The 21,471-nt window shown below is 42.1% G+C and overlaps 1 protein-coding gene across 2 annotated transcripts in view; it reads right to left on the bottom strand.

Annotated features, from left to right (window-relative positions):
- Positions 1–744: 744 nt before the first annotated feature.
- BMP2K (BMP2 inducible kinase) overlaps positions 745–21,471 on the bottom strand; it is a 60,538-nt gene continuing 39,811 nt past the window's right edge. For both annotated transcript variants that reach the window (XM_086463752.1, XM_086463753.1), the window contains exons 13-16: positions 21,185–21,372; positions 19,011–19,168; positions 12,859–12,972; positions 745–2,180 (exon numbers count right to left, since the gene is read on the bottom strand). In XM_086463752.1, the coding sequence (XP_086319878.1) occupies positions 745–2,180; positions 12,859–12,972; positions 19,011–19,168; positions 21,185–21,372 (1,896 nt within the window). The remainder of the gene's footprint in view (positions 2,181–12,858; positions 12,973–19,010; positions 19,169–21,184; positions 21,373–21,471) is intronic.

Here is a 21,471-nt window from a genome sequence, read left to right as displayed (position 1 = left end):
ACCTTCCAGTTTGCTACTTTACATTAATGGCACTTACTGTAAAAAAAAAAAAAAAATAAGTAATTGAACGTTTAGGCACACACACACAAAAAAATCCACCTTTCATCTCTGCAGCTGCATAGATGTCTACCAGGTCCCAAGCCACAGCTGTGCTCTGGAATTCTGGGCCACAGCCCCTTGAGGACTTAGCTTCTTTGTTTTTATGATTAATAAAGGTAGTTTTCACCTAGGAAGCAAAGACTTGACTATTTCCAGCAGATCAATCCAGGTATTAGTACATTTTGGTTCTCAAGTCTTCCGCAACCAAGACATGAAGAACCACCGCAGTTCCACTGCCTACCTGTACGTATGGAAAACGTCTCTGCCCGTCCCCCTCCCTCCATCTCAGCACATCACAGAGGGCTGAAAAGGCAACGCAAAAGTGCAGAACAACAGTATGTTGCAGGGCCCAAAGTCAGTGACAGATAATAACTCAAATCTGATTTCTCTTTTCATTCTGGGAGCCATCTGCCATAACAAAGCAATGCTCCTGGTTTGTTTTTTCTACTTCTCTCCAAAAAACACCCATAAAAATCTGCCATCATTCTCAATTTCAGCGTGCAAGCTGGCCATGCCTTCTTGAACTTGAACAAACTGTACAGTACAACCCAGGTCCCTGTCAATTCAACCAGAGAAGTTACTCCACTAATTACAACCTCTATTAAGTAACTCGGAGAGGTGGAGGGGGGAACCCATTGGAAGCATTTACTGTTTGGAAGGAAACGGAGCTGCTCCAAAGGGATCTAACTCTAGCGCCTGTTGCTGCTGGCCCTGTGCGCTCTGAACAACCAGTTCTGTGAAGGGTACTGCACCAAAGTCATCTGTTTTCAGCCCGTCACCACCATGAATGGCTCCGTGCAAGGAGCTCTGCCTAGGTCTACCAGCCACCACCACCGTGCTGTGATCCCCGCGGCTGTCACCAAACCCTTGATGCTGGGGATGCCGCATCAAGTCCGGCGGGTGGAAGGGTTTGGCTCCAAATGGGTCCAGCAGACTGTCATCTGTCTGCAGAGAGTTGCTTCGATCTTTGCTGTCAGTCAGCGCGACGCTTATGTTCTCTTTGGAGTCCGAGATAGTCAGGAACTCGTTGCTGCTCTGCGAGTCCCTGCGGCCTGCTTTCTTGTGCCTGCGGGCTCGCTCAGGGGTGCGGTAGCTCGGTTTCAATGCCTTCTTTGTGGTGGTTGGGGTGCCGTGGTGGCGCTTACCATTGTTCTTCGAGACCTCCTGTTTCATGCGCCTCTGGCGGGAAGAAAGTTTCTGCAGGTTACGCTGCTGCTTCACCTTCTGCTGCTGCTGACTGCCTGTGATCTCTTCAAAAGGAACCAGCCCAAACAGGTCCTCTTTACTCCCACCGGTCTTGGGGAGAAGGGAAGGCTGAAACGGGGTGCAGCCAAAAATATCGACGCTCCGTGGAGAGGCGGGAGAGAGCAGAGACTCAGTTCCTGCTACCTGGCCATCTTGCTGAGACACCTTTTTGCTAAAGGGGGCTTTTGTGAAAACGTCAAAGTCATCCTGCTCTTGGCTCAGGCTGGGAAAAGCCGTCTGTGAAGAGACATCTTTGTCCATCTTCTCACTTGCCTGAGGCTGTAGAGTAAAAAAGGGCACTGCCCCAAACACATCAACTTCTTGGCCAGGGTTCACCTTGATTACAGTACTTGGCACCTCAGAGAAGGATGTATGCATTGAACTAGGTTCTTTGATTTCACCGCTGCCCACACCATCTCTGAATCTACTGCTCAGGAGCCCTTCTACGGATTTTTGCTTGGTACGATCAGAATCGGAGTCAGAACTTTGCTTCTCTTCCTCCTCTTCCTCCACCTCTTCCTCAGAGTCCATGAGGAGAGGTCGGTGGCCTAAATTCTCTGGTTCCGTATCATTGTCATCATTGAAGTCTCCATTCTCCCCTTGCAAGACTTCTTCATCTTCCTGCTCTTCTTCTTCCTCACTGCTCTTGGGAGACGGAGGATCAGATTCAAAATCACTCTCTGACTCATCTCCACCTTTTGTCACTTGGCCCTCTGCAGTCTTCCTCCCTGGCCGGGGATCCCTAAAAGCATGGCTCAGTCTTCCAGCCTTGGTTGGGGTCCCTAAATTATTTCCTTGATTGCTGGCTGAGTTATCCGCTCGTTTTCCAGGGGAACCTGTAGGTCCGAAGAAAAATGCAAAACAAAACTTGAGATACATGCTTGAAGTCAACACTTACCCCACACATGCCATAGTGACACATACCAAGAGTTGATGCAAACATACATTCTGTACTTAGTAAGGGAAATGAGCTACAATCAGACCTAATATTTCAAACAACGCTTAGGAAATTCAGTCAGACCATCTAGCTTTACTCCTCAAGCACAAGATGTCTCGAAATACAGTACTAGTATTTTGGGGGCATGGAGGAAGGGCCAACGGACACAGGTGATCTCTACAGCCAGCTTTTCAAACACTCTCATTATGCAGTCGCTCCTCTCCAGGGAAACATGAACTTAAAAGATTTTATTTTTTTTTTAATTATTTTTTAATAAAAAGTAGACTACCTATTTCTGGAAGTGCTTCTGCTTTGATAGTCTGCTCTGACAAACTCATTGCTCTAGTCATGACAACAGTTGGCATAGGCAAAAGAAAAGTATCTAGTAATGTCAGATTAATTTGCTTCAGATCTCGGGTGCCACTTTACAGCAAAAACAGACCTCAGGGCCCGCTCTCCTGCCTACCAACCCGTCTGCTGTGATGCTTCTGTACACCAGAAAGGAAAAGCACCTTGTTGACAAACACATCCCTTAAGGCGCCTTTCGAAGAGGTTCTCCAAGACTGACCCACTGTTCTAAGGCTTTTACCATACAGTCAGATATGGGTGGCAATCCCGCAATACTTGGTGTAGTTTCAAAAGAGAAATGAGTGCATGACACCCTGTTAGTCCCCAGTCTTTCCTCTCCCAAGCTTTCATAGCACGAGATATTCCCACACAGTATCTCCAAGATAACTGGGTACCTCTAAGGTCTATAAAAATCAGGGACCGGGCAAGAGAGAATAAATGAGTTCCCGTCCAAGCTGCAGGAAGATGACGTGAGGTGACGATCTCTGTCCTCGAGGGCACCTACTCTTTACATGAGCTGAAGAAGTGGAACTTGGAGCCTGGCAGCAGCCACAACACGGATACAGGTTTGGGGGCGGGGGGGGTTGCCTCACTGGTGCATTTTGAGGCATCCAAAGGGAAAGAGACAACAGTGCCTACAGGGAGCTTGTGAGGCAATCGGCTAACATAACCATATGGGAACAGAGACACAGGGACAAGGGTGCTTTCCAACAGCGTCTTGGTTTGAAATCCTCCCTCCCTCCCGTCTGGCAGGGCCCAAACCATAATTTGGACTCATAAACCCCACTGAGAATTAAGCTCGACTGTCACTGCCATTGGGCATTTGAAGGTCTCCCCCAGGGCTCTCCCCTCGTTTCAGCAGAAACAGCCTCTCTCCATCAGGGCCTTCCCCATGACTAAGGCCAACAAAGCACACACCGGATGGCAACTCAGCAGAGCTGTTACTTCTTTGTTGTTTCTGAAAGCAACGCTTGCCTATGCTTGGACAACGTCTTTTTCTCTAGTGACGCTGAAGCTCCACATTCAGCCCCTTCTAACTTCCCAGTATAGCAACTCAGGCAAAAAAAGCTACTGCTTTAACTTAAGTTTGAGAGAAGTGTTTTCTTGTTTGTTTCTAACTAGGATCTGTCAGCTCAGTTTCTCTATGGGAAGGAAATTTGTGTATTCCTTCTGCTCCGACACCTTCTGACGACTAGAGCTAAGAGAACAATTCACTGGGGTGGCTTGCTTAGAAATGCTGGGAGCAGGAAAAGCTTTGCAACCATAACCGAAGTGGACGACAAGAGCACGCAGACCAGGTAAGCCTGCGTAGTGCCATTGCTGAGGCACTCAGACTTCTGCAAAACAAGTTTCTCCCTATGCCGGAGCCCTGCTGCTGCGCAGAGATGCTTTCAGGAGTGCAACTGACTGTCAGATTGCTGTTTGAAAGGAATGAGTAGGAGGAAAAGCAAAACACATGGTCCCAGCTGGGGAAAGCACGTTTGCTCTTGAGACTTCTTTTCTCTACGACGCAGACTGCACAGCAGCGATGCTGCTTTAAGACAGTAGAATCGGACACGTAAGGCTAGTCACAGCAAGGATAATCCACCTCTGAGCAGACATAGAGCAACTACCGCAAATTCACGTGCAAGACTTCACAGTGAGGCTGTATTACAACCTTCAGATGGGGACCGGAATAACAGCAAAACCCACTGCGTTTACACTTCGCCTGCAAGGACCTGGACTGACGGCCAGGTTACACTTGCCTAACGGCCACACTGAGTTCACTTCCACCTGGCTACGAACCTTTGGGCACCCACCTTCACTAGCGAGATCCTGTGCAACACATGCAGCACAGCCTGAGCACCGGGTACCACTTTCCTACATCTCTAGTACCTGACACAAACCTGGGACAGGGGTTGGTCCCTTTAAAGCAGCTAGATTGCTGACCCTCTCCCCTCACCAAAATTAATAACACCTTCCATTTACGGTTTTGTTAAACAACCCCTGACATTCAAGGGATTCAACGCGTTTACAGGATTGAACAAGCTGGGGATGGATGTATGCACCAGTTTTTGCTCTGAAAAAAATCATCAGCCAGAATCTAGCTCGTAACTCTCTTGCTCTTACAAAACACAAAATATTTTCTCAGTAGTTTCTTCTTTCACAGAGAAACCAGTATGCAACCTCCAGGCCAAGTCAGATTTTTTTCCATCTATACTCCAGTTTAGACCGGAATATTAATTTTAACAAGAACAGTTTCTTCCTTTTTTAAAAGGAATTAATAGCAGATTTCCTTGGGCAGTAGCCATTTTGCTTTCCTGTAATTACACTTAAAATAACAATGAAAATTCTGCAGCAATGTATTTTATGTATGGATTTAAAAACAAGACAACCAGAATGACTAAAAACATCAGGTGATTAGGGCTTTGAGCTGTTTCTTCTTTCCTTCTGGTGTCAGATTGCTTCTTATCTACTGTAATTTTAAATACTACATATTTGCTTTACCCACTGAATTAGAATCTGGATTATTTGGCTGCTTGCTTTAGATTTCCCAAAGGTACAGCCTTCACATTGCACTCCATAACTGTCTATCTTCCAAATCCTGCTGTTTCCAATATTTACTGAAACACTTATGTTAACATAAATGCAATTAGATTTAAAAGGAGAAGAACAAGGAAATATTTCTGAGTTAGATGTTAACACCACTTACACAACAAAACCCCCCAATCTTTCATGAGTTTACACTGCCAAGGAATGATTACATCTTAGCACATAATGTCCATATGCAGAAAACAATTTATAAAGCTTTTTTTGTTTAAAGACAAAACCTGAACCCCAGTGTATCTAACATACCTGACTTCCCCAAAGGTTTAAATATTATTTGTTAACTGCTGCCACAGTGACACTCACCAGAAAACAAACCGCAGAGGACACCGACAAGACAACCTCTACCAACAGCCGCTGACTTGCTCAACAAGTGATTGCAGCCACACGATGCTTAGCTCTCGGCAGCAGACCTCTCTGGCCAGAACACACATCAAACCGAGCTTGACAATACACAGCAAAACACTTGGAGCGGTTTCCCAACACCAGCCCTTCCAGCGTCTCTTAACAGACCCACCTGTAACCACTATTCCTGCTGACAATACGCAGCAATTGATTTCTGGGAATCAGTCACCTAGACAACCTAGTTTTTAAGGAATCTCTATTAGCATCCTAAATCTCCTTTCTCAATTCAGGCCCAATTCACCGAGCAATCCCACTCGCAAGAGGTCTGTGTTCTACAGCAAACACAGACTGCCTGCCCGTGATGCATGAAGGCACGTTTTGCTCACGCACCTGGAGCTCTGAACCACTCTTAAAGGAAACGCTGAGCACATTACTCATTGACAGAGGCAGAGGCATGGAAGGTATCTGAACAGCTAGCAAGAGTATTAAAGATTTGAAGTACTTATTCATTTTTACAAAAAATGAATTTTCCACAAAACAATCTCTCTTGGCATTAGTCAGTTTTGCCACCTCTTGTTCTAAGGGCAATGGGGCTGAATCTAGCACGCAACACCCTTTCTGAACCATGGCAAGAACAAAGCAGCACACAGGAAAAAGCCTGAGCCGGTGTATTTTGTAATTGTCCATCCCTGCATGCAGAAAAACGTTCACTGAAATATCTCTGTTCTCAGGCCACTCAAAGATGGATTTATTTTTCTAGCTGTCACATCATCACAGCACCAGGCAATTAACTGCCTATTAGCTCCTCAGCTTCAAACCCCTCATTTCACTCCAAGTGATTTCTGAACAGGGCTTCTGAATTTCTAGCTCTTTAGCCCTGAGCTTCCTCCTTACCCAACATCTCCTTGCCAGAGTTACGAATATTACTTCGTGATCACAGCAGGAAATTTATGTTCCTGTATTTTGCAGATCCAAAACTGTCAAAAAGGCTATGAATTTTTCAGAGAGAGAAACTCACAAGCTACAGTAACAGCTCAATATTATTCAAATTTCAGACCCAGGAGGTGTTACCCTACGTGCACAACTTCAACAGGAAAGCAAGTGGCAAACATCAGATGACACTGGGAGCAGCCACTGCTCCTGCTACACAGTTTTGAAGAACGTACTTTTATTTCCAAGGTGTTTCAAGAGTGACGAGCTCACTGCTCCCCACACTGGTATCTTTGAGGGAAGTGCAAGCATTTTGCTTTACTCTTCAGTCTGTGTCAAGATGCTGTAACCAAACAGAGCCACCTGCTCCAAGCAGGGTCCTTGTTTCAGCCTCAGTAAGAACAAAATTGCAATAGGTTGGTGTTAAAACCAAACCAAAAAAACCAGAAATACCCCCCGGAGAGCTATCAGATCTAAACCCATGACAGGAATATTTTTTCTACACACTGTTTCGTAGCAAAAGAAATAAATACAAAGAGCACTGCGAATAGAAATATAACATCCCAAAAGGGAAAATTCCCTGGTTAATGACCATTTAGTGCTCTGGCCCAACAGATTTAAAAAATGAAGTGTTCTGTCATGTTGATTTCACGCCATCTTCTCAACCTAAACTGCTGCAGAGACTGTTCAGATATTTATTTATGAAAAAAAATGATACAAAATGTTGAGTAACATCTGTTTGTAACGTACTGTTCAGATTACTACATTTCTAATCAGGTTTGCATCCTGTAGGAGACAATTGTTCTTCGCTCAAATGCAAGCCAGGTGGAACATCTTTAATCGTATAAGAAGATCCCAATCTTGGAGGAAATTTTCTGGTCTGATGTTCTTTTTCGAGACATCCGATTATAAGAGGATGAATTCCCTCTAACAACTGCAGTAATTACATGCCTTCTGCTGGTTTATCATTTTAGTGTATTGCGGGGGTGGTGCAACAGTGGGGCATAAGGGCTTTAAGCTTCCTTTGAATTGGTAACATACTGCCACCATCATTTCAGAACAGTTTGCCACATGTCAGGCCCGAGGATTACCGGCATGCTGCAACTAAATCTGCACTATTTCTTTGACAACAGGCAGAGCAGCAGCTGCTGAATATTGTAATGGAGATTTACACTGCTTACCACCTTTATTTTCAAGAACAACAAAAGTGGGAGAACAAAGCACTTCTGCCTGGCATCTATTGCTTAGATTTCTTTCAAGTAATTAGTCTACGGGTTGAAGCATGTTATATATAAAAAAAAAAGGTGAAAGGTGACCCTGACTGCTCTAAAATTTGACAAAAAAACCCCCAAACCATAACCCCAACGATCCCCGAATCGTTTTGGAGAGAGAAAGCACACCACTGGCACAGCCCACACATATCATTTATTCTTGTGATGTGTGAATAAGTTCAAGTTACTTTGGAAGTGTAAACTATAGAAGTTGAAATCTAAAGATTATCTTCACCCAGTGAGAGATCTTGAAACCAGAGCCAAGGAAGGGTTATAGAGCAAGCCAAGCAGTATTGTCAGTGAGCACGAATATTGATATGAACTTACTCTAATTGTGAGGTTACCTAAATCTGGAACACTGTGCAACAGCCATATCAAGTTTTAGGTCTACGCACTTTTTAACAAACAATTCAAGAACATTAATGGCCAAAGAAACATGAACTGATGGCAGGAACTGTTTTAGTGTTGTAGAGCAAGTTGGCTCAAGTCTTTTTGTTTCTCCTGTTCTCATGTTTGCAATTTCTTCCTAGAGGGTAGTGAGTTGTGTTACACTTAAAGCTCTAGTCTGCACGGCAGTCCAAAGGCTTCAAAGCCATTGTACAGAACTTGCAGTGGTTTGAAATCGTGGTAGAAGCAGCATACAGAAAGTAACCAAATGAACAGTCTCTCACACATTTCTTCATGTCAGAAGAATGCACTTTTCTGCTGTAACACAGTGAATGCTAACAATCAGCTGTGGCAGCAGAGTCCCTTCCAGGACATACCCAGTCCAAGCCTCCAGACGGTTTCCATGTGCGGCTATGTGCCATGCAGCTGGCTGGTTTTCTCCCAGCTCTACACAGCCGTGACTAGCAAGTCACATTCACACCACAAAATCACTCTTATTCGCAGAGACCTATACTGGTAATTTAAAGACACTACCAAGTCTTTGAGTGCAGGAAGCCTGGAAATCAAGAGGAAGCTGGTACAGACTTTTACCCCCAGCTGACAAAGTGAACATGCATGCAGTGACTGGGAAGGGGTTACCTACGTTACAAAGAACAAGTGAATTGATCAAGAAGCACCATAGCTTTACAAGCATTCAGTAGAACAGTTTAATAGATAACCTGATCTAGAGCCTTATCCCATGAGACAAGCCAGAAAACAGCTCACCGAGATTCTCCACAGCAGCAAAACGCCTAGTGGACAGCTTGAGGTCAGCACTTGCGAAGAAATTCCAGTCAAGGTTTCCCAACATCTCCATTTCTCACACAGTCCATCTGCATCTTTTTGAGAGTTACCTCAAATCTTTTATTACTTCTCTGAATTGCAGTATTAAGCTGAGGGAAGCAAAAGGCAATCTAGCCCAGTTTAATCCCAGCAAGAATCAGAATACATAAAACAGCAAAATGCCAGAGTACAACTCAACAGCAAACTGCAATATTCACGACATTTTCTTCTTATAATTTGAAGATAGCAGAAAACGTGTGTCTTCCCTGAGTTTCCGAAACGTTGACATTAAAGGATGTTATGACACAGGCTCGTTAACACACACTGGAATTACAAGCTTCCATTCCAAAACGCTGACCACAGGAGCCAATGTTCCACTGCCACTATCCAGCATTTCAGGCATTCCAGAACCAGAATCTGTTTTCCACATGAGGTGCCTGTCCTAAATGCCCCATTACTGGTTATTCACCTGTGCTTTCTTCTCTCTTTTTCATAAGAAGTTAGTTTTGTTTCTATTAGATTGAGCACTGGAATTGTTTCTCAAGCCAATTTTCTTTTCCAGCCATCCCAAGTTCTAAGCCATTACTATTTCCCACAAACATTATAGACATAAAATAGCATGTATAGCAAGTTTACAAGTAGAACTTGTGAGAACACTTTTAATAGGATATACACCAAGTGTGAGTAACAGTAAGTGCTGCTTCACTGTTTTCCTATCAACTATAATACAAGGAAGCCAGTAAATTGTTGGTTCATTTCACACTGCTATATGTCCTCTGCATGGCATGTCAAGTGACACACATGTCGCTGCTGGCTCTCCATTCCCACCCAAGAAGAACAAGCACAGCAGCTCTGACAGATAAGCAGCCTTAGTCCATCCAGGTCCAGGTTCTCCTTCCTGGTGATCCTTGCAACAGCAGCTGCCTCGAAAGCTCCCTGAGCTCCTCAGGAAAAATCCCAAGAACTCATAATTCATAGCATGCCATGGTCCTTTCCAGCGACGACAGAAGATTTCTGATTGCAACGTCTGCATCTCCCTTTCATTACCTTCCTGGACACATGTAAATGCACCTGATAGCACTTATTTTGCTGGACTTCCGTCACTTGATGTTATGCTGTTCAGTCAAAAGATGGTGCCTGATCTTCAGCTTCTTGCTGATATCTCACATCAGATGATAGGAATTAGTGAAGTATTTAGTCAAGTGCTGCTTTCAGCAGAGAACCCTTAAGCCTCCAAAACAAAAGAAATACTGTGTGACTCTGATCAGCTACAGTCCATACAGAACATTTATGACCCTGAGACCTATGACACACAGCAAAACACAAAACAAAAACCCACCACAGAAAGACACCACAGTTCCAACTCAAAGGTTGTTAATACAGAAGAACACATCTTCAATACAAACTGTTGCTTTGTAAAAAAGGAAGATTTTCTTCATTTATTTTAAATAGCCTGTGTTGTTAACATCAGTATTTCACCTCATCATAATTCAAGAAGTCAAAATCCAGTAGTCAGAAACCTGGATGAACAGCGATACCACGGTATTTGCACTGTAGATACATTACAATAAGGAAGTGAAACTCCTGCTCTAACTAGATCAAGACAGTCTCACCCAAACACTGGACTTGCACTCAAGGTATTAAACCTCTGTTCCACTTGCTATTCAGTCATCTTCCCTTTGATGCCCCAAGTAAGGTATACATGCGGTTTATTTTTCAGTTAAATCTTTTACAATCACAAGGAGCACATCAGAAGGAACATATTATACAGACACGTTAAGTACAATGGGAAATCAAAATATTAGGGACATTTGTCAAGTTTGCTCTAGAGAGCCCTCACCTAGAAATAAAATATGTCTAAGTCAACACTATTCTCCTTTTCTTAGTTGTCTTACAACAAACGCCTCATGTCAAGACATTTACAAGAACAATTCCGTGGGGAAAACAAAGCAGCTTTTCAAAGACCTATCTTCAGATTTAAAGATCGATCGTAGCAGGTTTGTTTGCCAAGTGTAAGTCACTGTCAACACAGAATTAAAAATACCTTCCTGGAAACCAAGCCAGTATGTACACTTGTTTAAACTCCAGTTATCAGTCAGCAGAAAAAAGGCTATTGAAAAATGTATGACTTTTTTTTTTCCCCAGTGAAACAGGTAACAGTTCACAACCAACTCAACTTTTCTCTGCTTTTTTAGCCGTGACTGAATTTTTTGTTTGTTTTTTTTTTTGTTGGTTTTTTTTTTCTTTCCTTAAGAGAAGGCATCTCCCTTTGTTTTTTAGTTTGTCAAGAATTAAAGCTTAGATTCTAAGCAACAAAACCAAAACATAGGACATAATACAGCGAGGCCAATCATTACAATCTAAGCTGTAAGATAACTATCTGAAAAACAGCAATGAGCAAACACGGTTTTAAGACCTAAGATGAGGAAAGAAATAAAGTAATCCCTAGACACGTGGCTATGAATACCCAAGACAGGAGACTAAGCACCTGATAGTCACCATCTCAGATTAAGTATAGCTATTACTGTTTATTTTGCATGTGAATTTAGGCTCACCCATGAAACAAAGTGACCTCTTTAATGAAGACTCTAGGGTAAATCCTTCTAAAATGCCACCTATAGACTGCACCTACAGAGCAGAGGTTCTTCACTGAAGAATTGCTTTCACACTGTACTGATCTACCAAATATTAACAGGATGACAGAAGGCAAACTTGTTCTTTCTGAGCGAGCAGAACAAAGAGAGAAACAGTAACAGACCAAGCCGAGTTCATTCAGCCTTTCTAACAGCAGACACAGATGCAGACTTATTTTTAGAAATTGCCTCGCAGAACACAACAGCCTTATCCTGGTCACTCTTCACCACCCCTAGTCCCACAGCACTTGTGAGCATTAAGCAGCCCTAGCAGACCATCTTCAGGAACGCAAGACAAAAGCGAAAGGAAACACGGATGCTAACTTAGGTTGACCCCAAGTGGTTTATTTTAAGGCATGTTATCCAAGCCTTTGAACTCCTACAAGAATAGTTTTTAAAAGTCATATTAAGGCACTTCTATCACACAAGCACTCTCAACAAACCTTAGGTAGGCTCCATAAGTAACTGAAGTGTTTTTACCATTTAACTGTCACATAGACTTTACTTTGGCACAGGTTCCAAAAAAAAATTAAAAGTGCTGATCAAGCAAATGTTGAAACTGGTGATTAAGTTGCAGAATGATGTAGTTTCACATTCACAACTAATGTTCACATACAGTGTTATTTTTACTTCCATCCCAGCTAAAAATAGCCAAAGCTGAACTGAAGCACAATAATGAAAGCCCCTTCCCCTCCACATGTACAGATAACATAAGGTATTTGGTTTGTTTTGACTCAATCTGCACCAAAACTATGCATGAAATGCAGCAGAAGCTTGCAGTCTTAACTTGGATGGAAAACTGAACTACAGCGACAGCACGAGTTGGAAGCAGACTGCAGGGAAGTAAACTTTGGTCTTAGCAAGTTATCTGCCTTTAGCAAAAGCGCTTCTGGTTCTACGCAAGCGATTCATATGCACTGGTCCAATGTATTTGCACTGCAAAAAATACACAGTCTGCACACTGCACAAGGACCGAGAACTGGATGCAGAAGTATTTTTTAATCAGAGGTAATCGACATACTAAGAAAAACTCTTCGACCCGTCTAATGTCATGAGGCAGCCAACACCTTTATCATTCTTTGGTCATTTAACCAGATGTACATACTTAACAGATACACAGATATACATATATGTACATATGTATACATACACATATATACATATACACATGCACATATATACATACCCATACATATATATATGTGTGTACATATATATGTATATATGAGGTAGTGATGTTACACATGTAACTTGCCTGGGTGAGAAATGAAAGGAACAGAACCAAAGGGATCTTCAGGAGGATTTTTCTGTGGAGCAGAATGTGGCTCCACATTCTTATCTGAAGATGCTCTCCTGTCCACCAGCCTGTCTGTAAAAAAACAAAATGAAACAGAACAAAAAATAAAATAAAATAAAAATGGCAAGACTTACGCCTATACAAAGATATCTACTGTACGGGGTGAGGGTGGAATATACTCTCAATTAGGGGCATTTTGATATTTTAAAGATATCCTACATCTGGAGTTCATACTTCTTGATAATTCAGGAAAGTCAACCTGCACAAACCTATTGTTAATCCCCCTGTCCCACCAAGGAGGATCTGGTGATGGGATGCCTTACTTTAGGATCTCTCTTGTATGTTAAATGCAGCCTATGCACTCTGTAATTGAATCTACTAGTCCTTTACATGCTTGAGGTTAAGTCAGATTCATTATGCTTACCTAAAACACAGAATCATTCTTTTTATCCAAGATTTGGCCAGCCTTTGCCACAAAAAGAGAAGAGTTGACAATCACAGTAAAATAGCTGGGAGTACTTTTTATTAAAAATCTAGCATTTGTTAGTAACTAAAACGAATTTGAGTGTCATAGACAAATGCTGCTTTTTTTATGGTCTTCAACTTTTACAAGACTGATTTTTACTTTTTTATTTTCCCTTTTTAAAAGACACATACAAAAGATTTTTAACACAGTCAAAAATTCAAAGCACTAGGCATAATCAATAAAAGTTTTTCTGCCTAAGCTCTTACTCTAACATTGCTGCCAACTTAAGATCCAGACCACGCAGCCCAACTATCACATTGCAACTTGGGAGGGTCCAGCAAGGCCCATCAGCCACCTCACAATACCCCTGTGACAGGGTGTCCCACCTTCAGCTAACACCTCACATGCTCTATGCAGAAGACACGGCATCTTGCTCGCCCTTTTTCACACAAAGCAGCTGCTCTTGCACACAATTTGCAGCACGACCTTCCTGACAAATTGCCACTGTAGAGACACAGCTGAACTGTGCCCTAATTACACATCAAGCTACCTGCACATTTTCTATGCAGTCCTTCAACGCAGCAACCAGGAAACTTTACTAAGACAACCACCAGGGACTAGACAGAGAGCTAATCTCCATCAGACAGATGCCTATCAAAACTGTGTACAAAGACCAGGGGGTTTGAAATTACCTCCTGGTTTTAACGGACAAGTGTTCTGTTCCTATAGAATTGTCGATAATGTGAATTGTCTTACTCTTACCCACTGTTAGACTCTCCAAAAGAAACACAAGTGGGAGTTGTTCCATTACAAGCAACTCCTACTTAAAATATCATCCCAGACGGGGGCTCCTAGTGAAGGAGATTAAGTAGTTGCTTTCACCTCAACATATACATATTGAAGTAGGCAGAGACTAACCAACCCAAACAAATTTATCCTGCAGTGACACAGCCACACAGAAAAAAGTACTAGCCGAAGTGCACAGAAGACTAGCAGCTGTATGTTTTATACCATCGGCTTTAAGCCTTGAAAACAACCAACCACCAAGCATCACATCCAACAGCACTACTTACTCCCAATTCTGTACGGTTGTACCAACCTTGCTTTCTCTCCTCAGGGAGGAAGGATTTGGTTTGGGGTTTTTGATTGAGTGGTGTTTCAGTTTGTTTGGGTTTTGGGTTGGGGGGGGAGGGGGGGGGGAGCGGGGCGCTAAGGGGGTGTGTGCCCAGTGTTTTGCTTTGGGACCTGGGTTTTTTTCAGTTTTGTTTTAGAGGAAACATAAGCAACCTTCAACTTGCATCTTTACAAATGCAGAATGTGGAACACTTTTGTTCTATTGTCCTCTCACCTCCAGAGGAAAGTCAGTTGACTGCTGCACAGTTTGCATCCAAACTCTAGAGTAACTTTTAAGGGGGCAACAACTCGAACCACCCTTTGGAGAGCCCCTGCCAACGCCAGCATGCAAGACTACACAAGTTCAAGCCTCTAGATGATTGCATCTTCCACTTGAGCAGCAAGGCTAGGGACAGTGGAAAACAAAATGCACTGAAATGCTAAGCATGCAAGAAAAATTAGGGCAAGGGAGTAAATACAAGGTTTCAACTTCTCCGTGGCACCTAGGCATATACACGCATTTCCCTGGAAAATCAAGTTTAAAATTTGTCAGTTCATCAAATCTAAGGCTATTGGAAGAGAACAAGCCATTCCTCCAGTCTTCTGAGGCATAAGTATCATTTCCTCCTCATAACAAGATCCACTTCTCTTTATCAGTGTTTGAGAGAGAAGAGACAGTGATGGTTTCTCCAGCTTTGCACAGGCAGAAGTACATACAGAGGGATTGTCAGTATTAGACATTACTGTGCTTCAGACACAACTTTCTTTGAATGAAGACCCAATTTTTTTCCCTGAATGAATAATCGTACGAATGCAGCCCAGACTGCTGCCAGACACACAATCATGTGCCACATGGCACTGCAGACCCTTCCATCGAGCGGCGCAGTTATTGAAAACCACGAACAAGGAATCTAGCTGTTTCCATGTAAGTTGCAGCCCGAGTCCTCAGGAGACAGCTGTCTCCGTGCTTTCCCAAGTATGAGAAGCAGACAGCCTGGCAAGAACCACAGCTCTTTCCTGCACAGATGGCCCAGGTAGTTCTTTCATACCGTACGTACTGCAAAGGAGAAGGGCAGATAGCTTTGTAGGCTTCGCACCCACAGGTGCCTCTGTCAAAGCACCAACATGATTCTGGGCCTAACAAGAATATTTGTGCAATTCAGCATGAAGGCTGCGTTAGTACTTTTTTCTCCCGGTGAGAAAGCAGGCTCCTTTTCTTGGCTCCCAATTCTGCACAGATTAAGTGGTTACAGGTGTTCTTTGTAAGAAAACCCTTTCTTCACAACCTTGTCAGCATCTCAGCATGACATGTTGCTTCTGGGCCATCATTAATACTGATGATAACAACAGAGAAACAGCGATGTACAACAAAAACCAGGAACTCCACCCTCTAACTCCATATCCAAGTTCTCCAGAAGGGTGCTCAGTTCAGGAATTTTCATTCAGTTGCACATTACTTTTTACTGCAACTGTCACCTTTTTACTATGGAAACTTTCACAAAGTATAAGAAGGTATTTCGTTCTATGAGTTCGCTTCGTTTTTAAAGGAAAAGTGATTAATCATCACAGCAATACCCATCACTACACACACTATGACATTCAGCTACTAAATGCCCAAAATCGAAAGGTAACGCTAGCCCGAAATTATGATGCTGTCCGAATCCTCTAACAAAGGCTGTGTATATTTAATCAATTGTCTACTACTGTCATGAATACAACAGCTTTAAAGATATCTGACAGATTTAAAAATATTTTTAATTTATGTGTAATGCACCAGCCTAAAAACACAAACCAGGCTTTTAAAAGTGGAAAGAAAGCATTCATGTTTTGAATGCTACTGAGCACCACATAAAATCACAGAAAGACAGACTTATATAACACTGTACATGACAGCAATTGGGCTTACTAACAGCAAATAGAACAATTTATCAAACCTGTATCTTCAATTCTCCTTTCTCTAGATGCCAAAATGATTCACAGTAAACCCAAAGATTGGGCAAAAAAATTACTTAGTAGTCAACAGCCATTTTCTCTCATCAGAGATAACCTACATCTAAAAAGAATTAAACCTTATCTTTAAGATGCATCTGAAGGCATTCCAGAAAGTATTATACAGTTGAAGACAATTCTGTGGCTATAAGCCTTAATTGTACAATAAATCTCCCAATTTTTCATTAACCTACCTAAGTTTGAGAAAGTACTAGTAGGCAAAATTAGGTATAAATATTTCTGCTTTGACTGAGTAAAGGCATGAACACTGCAAGGTAAGTTCACAGGATCTTTGGCACAACATCCTTCATACCAAAAAACACAGTTAGAAGGTCTTTGAATTCTTTGAACTATGCATCTCTGTGTACATACCAACACACATGCACTGAGACTGAAGCTGGCAGTGCTCCCTCTCCCCAGACCTCTAACAGAAACCAAGCCACGAGGCCAAGCAAAGCTGTAACTGCATCTCAGGTTCCGTATAACCAAGCCTGCCATCTAGTGTGCTACTGGCCAAGCCAGACGTGGGTTTTTTGTTTGCGTTTTATTTTTACGTTTTCTGTATTCAACTGACTAATAAGCCTCTAATGCTTATTATCACTGAGCAAAACTATGCTGTTAGGTTTATTTTTCTGATACAGCACAAGAAGTTTATTATCACATCCAGCTCTTCTGTGAATTGATTTATCTCCACTAAGGGGTGAGCCAAAAACATGCCAAAATAGATTTAGTCCTTCAAAACTTCAGACTATTTTCACACATGCAGTAGTACAAGAACTGGATAACAGTTACAGTACTAGTTAGCTGTTCTTTCTGCTGGAGATTTAGAGACAGCAGTTAGCCGCACTCAGCTCCAAGTTATTCTGTCCTTTAAGTCCAACTGTCTGAATACAATTCAGCATTTTCACCGAAAGGGTTATCAAGCACTGGAATGGGCTGCCCAGGAAAATGGAGTCACCATCCCTGGAGGTACTTAAATGGCATGCAGACATTGCACTTGGGGACACGTTTTAGTGGCAGACTTGGCAGTGCTGGGTTAAGTTGGACTCAATGATTTCAAAGGTTTTTTCCAACCTAAACGATTCAATGATCTTCTATTTCCCCTTCTCACTATAACCAGCCTATTGAGCTACTCCAGGCAAGTTTATTTCTTGTATAGCATTTTCCAGTTTTTATGTAAAGCCACTTGAAAGATGTCCTTGGTGAATATCTTCTTCTGTACTTATATTTGTTCAAAATATGTGGCTTACCCAAATAAGTCTCATAAAACTTACCATATCTACAGTCAGCAGTCCAACAGTCAGTTAAGATTCTGGAAATGGGTAACATTGTGCCATCTTTTTGGTTCAAGCTAACCTTCTCCAGATTCAAGACTGTATTATTTCAAAAGACCTCTAAAGCTTCAGCTGGAAGCAACATGCCTAAAGATATTCCATTCTACTAAGTAATTTCAAATTCTATACTTGGATTCAGAAACAATGCTTATTTTTCAGCTGGTACATTATCAGTTTCCCCCAGCTAGCAGCAAGTCATTTTACTGTAAAATATGCACAGGCTACATCCACATCTCAAAAATAGGAGTCTTATTTGATCAACACAGGATATAAGTTGAAACCATCAAGTGAGTTACACCAAGAAATCCAAAGCCACCCCAAAAAACCCCATCACTTTCATTAAGGATTAAAAGATAATACACACACCTTGTTCAGCTACATTAAAGGACAGAAATCCAAGAAGACGAAGAGTCAATTGAAGATGTAGTGCGGTAGGGTTTTTTTCCTATTACTTGAGATTCAAGTTTACTGCATTTTTAATTCCAAGAAACTTGCTGATAGTCAGCCAAGTATATACAATCTGTCTTTTGACACTGGCACATCTTACAAGTCTCACTAATAAAGCTGATCTTGACGAAACAGTTTTAGGAAGAGCATCTAACAAGCATGTGTTAAGCCATTAAGGAAAGGAAGTAATTCCAAGTAAAAACCATTGAGATAACTGACTTCAAGAAGAAAAAGTTTATTCAACTATTGCCATACCAGAACAATAAAGCAGCCCTTACATGTAGCCACTCATCAAAAAGGACATTACAAAACATTAACATAATGTAAGAGATCAATTTTCTTTCAGGCATTTTCAAAGGACATATCAGACCCACAGAATCTTCTGCTCTGGTATGCAAGAAAAAAGCTGGAAAGGAATTAAGCAAGCAGCCAAACTTGTCTTCCTATCTGACAACATACCTCTGCTGTTGAGAGCTTCTTGACTACCAAGGTGACAAGCAGTACTTCAGAGCTAAGATATTACCATTTCTGCACTATTTCAGCCACTAACTATGAATTTTAAACAGTGAGTTCCTATTGCACACATTTTCAAAAAGGAAAGGAAAGAAAGACGACAGGCCCAACTCCGCCCTCAAATGCTCAGAAAGAATTTTCTGTACCCAGACTGCACAGCCTTTCCACAGACAGCTGTTGGAACCACAGAGCAACTACAGAGCCCTTAGCTACTCTGAAGCAAAATTAAGCCTTCAAGCGTCCCTTACTTGATCTTAGCAGGTCAAATTCTCTGTCCAGCAGCTCCTCCTCTGTCAACTTGGAAAAATTGTCCTCTCCAAATGGGTTCCAGCCTGACATATCAGGTGGGTTATTGATGCTCTGCTTTGGGTAACTGGCAATTGCTTCAGCATCACGAATACCTGACCTGTAAAGTCAGTTCATGGAAGCAAATAAAGAGAAATATTACAGGATTTTTATCAGGATGAACATCTACGACATTATGCCAAAACACTACATACAAGTAACACATGTGCATTAACAGCTTATCCCAAAAGCATCTGAAAGCTAACTTAAGGGAAAACAGATCACTTGAAATATGTGGTTTGATCACATCATTTCTGTATGCGATCCTTGGACTTTTATTTTTCAATTTACGAACTGTAGCCAAAGCACAGAACCTTTTAACAAGTAACACACAAGGGCAAAAACTGTATTTCACCTGTGGTCGTACCCATACTGCCATAGGAGACTGTCTTGTTTTTCTCAAAAAAAAAAAAAACCCTACCAACTAAATATGTTTGGCATTTTCATGAGTTCTCATTATTTTCAAATTGTTTTTTTTTTCTTGGCAGACACAGTTAAGTGTCTTTGAATCCTACATCCACTCAACTAATAGAATTAACCAGTTGACATCACAGCTTCTGCTTCTATAAGACTTATCCACACAGATAAGGAAACCTTTCACACACGTTTTAGCAAGTTACGCCTAACACTTCCCTGCTTGTCTGAAGCAGGAAAAGCCACAATCAGCAAGTTACTGCATGCTAACTGGTGCTTTCTCTAGGCCTAGCCAGGCTCCGCAGGCCACACCTGCAGCCCAGCTCCACATGGAACCACCTCTTCAAGACAAAAGTAAGGGGAAGGGGCTCGCTCCTGTCAACTTGGGTGCTGCCATTGCACAACACTACTGGCTTTTTCTACTGAGAGAAGGACAACACACAATAATTCATTTAGTACGTCAAGTGAAGAAGAAACTCATTGCTCCTTCCTTTAATATAAGACGTTGTATATTTTAATTACAAGATCAACCTTATGCATTGCAAACCATTGCTAACCTGTAGCCATTGGCTTTAAGCTAAACAGCAGGATCAAAATCTGCAGCCAAACACACAGAAGAGAAACTGGAAATATCTGTAAATCCATCCAGATTGGAAAGATTCCTTTCAGAAGTTATGTGTGACAAAAGCACTCTGGCAATAGACTTGATCAAAGTACAGCTGGCAAGTCTCAGATATGGGCACAGAAGTGCAGGACAGCGCTCTCTGCTAGGGATTAGACCACATAATTGGCAAGATGAAGCCAAACTGGTCGCAGCGATACATGGCATTATATCAATCCAGCCTACAGCAGGAAAATATTTTGCCTTTTACTCTTTCAACACACTGTAACCTAGAAGAGATTAAGAACAGCAGCACATTTAAGTCATGCTGTTAACCGAAAGCCTGTGTCAAGACTGACTGCACATCAGACTGCTGCATTCCCATGACAGCAAAGGGCTTCTCTCTCGATTTAGTCTAAGAGGAGCCAATATAAATACGTAACATAGTTCATAATATTAGTGAAACTGGACAAGTCTGTGACTTTCTTATTTTTAAATGAGAAAAGGAAGTTTTTCTTATTCCACACACTGGTTTTTGTAAGAATTCATGGGTAAGACATTTTTTATTATACCTTATTAAGCAAGAGTAAATCTGCAGGCCCCTGCAAAGGGACCATATTGCTCATAAGGGGTACTTCATCATGTAAAATCCTTAAGTCAGACCACTGATCAACAGACACAAGAGTCAGAAGCCCTAACAAATAAATACCAATTATAAGGCATCTCTTAACAGGGTGTTAGAGGTGACTTTCACATGCTCATAACCTCATTCAAGATTGTCTACTGACCATCCTAAGCAAAGGATTAGCAGTCAGTTCCTGGAATAAGTCCATGAGTAAGAAAAAGTGGAAAACAGGTTCTTTAAGAAGTTGCATCAGGCTCATCCATTAACAAGTTAAGTGTCCCACCCTCCTCCCAAAAATATCCTTTACCACTAAACAGCAACTATCCAACTGCTTTAAGTAATACCTTACTATTGAAGCAAGGATTCGGTAGGGCTCATCGTAATTAGGAATATAAGCACTAACTAACCTTTGGGTTCATCTGTGTCAGAATACTTGCCTGCTTGCAGGGCAGGGAGAATCTACGACTGTTCCAGCATGCACTGGAAGTGACCCAGGGTAGGAGATTAAGGCTGGTGAGAAGTCTTGTGGAGAAGTGATATATTCAGGAGACTGCACCTGTTGTGACCGCTGCTGCTGCTGAGCAAGCATCTGCTGCTGTAGGAGAGCCTGCTGATACTGCTGCACCTAAGTAAGATAATCACCATGTTACCAAAATTCACCTGGGCCAGTGTGAATCTCTTCTGCTAAGCAACAGTACCAGCCTTGCAGCCAAACGCACTAACA

This window comes from Leptosomus discolor, chromosome 4, assembly GCF_034619465.1.
Source record: "Leptosomus discolor isolate bLepDis1 chromosome 4, bLepDis1.hap2, whole genome shotgun sequence".
NCBI lineage: Eukaryota > Metazoa > Chordata > Aves > Leptosomiformes > Leptosomidae > Leptosomus > Leptosomus discolor.
The sequence above is the reverse complement of the archived record's forward strand: the minus strand, read 5'-3'. Positions and strand labels throughout refer to the sequence as shown.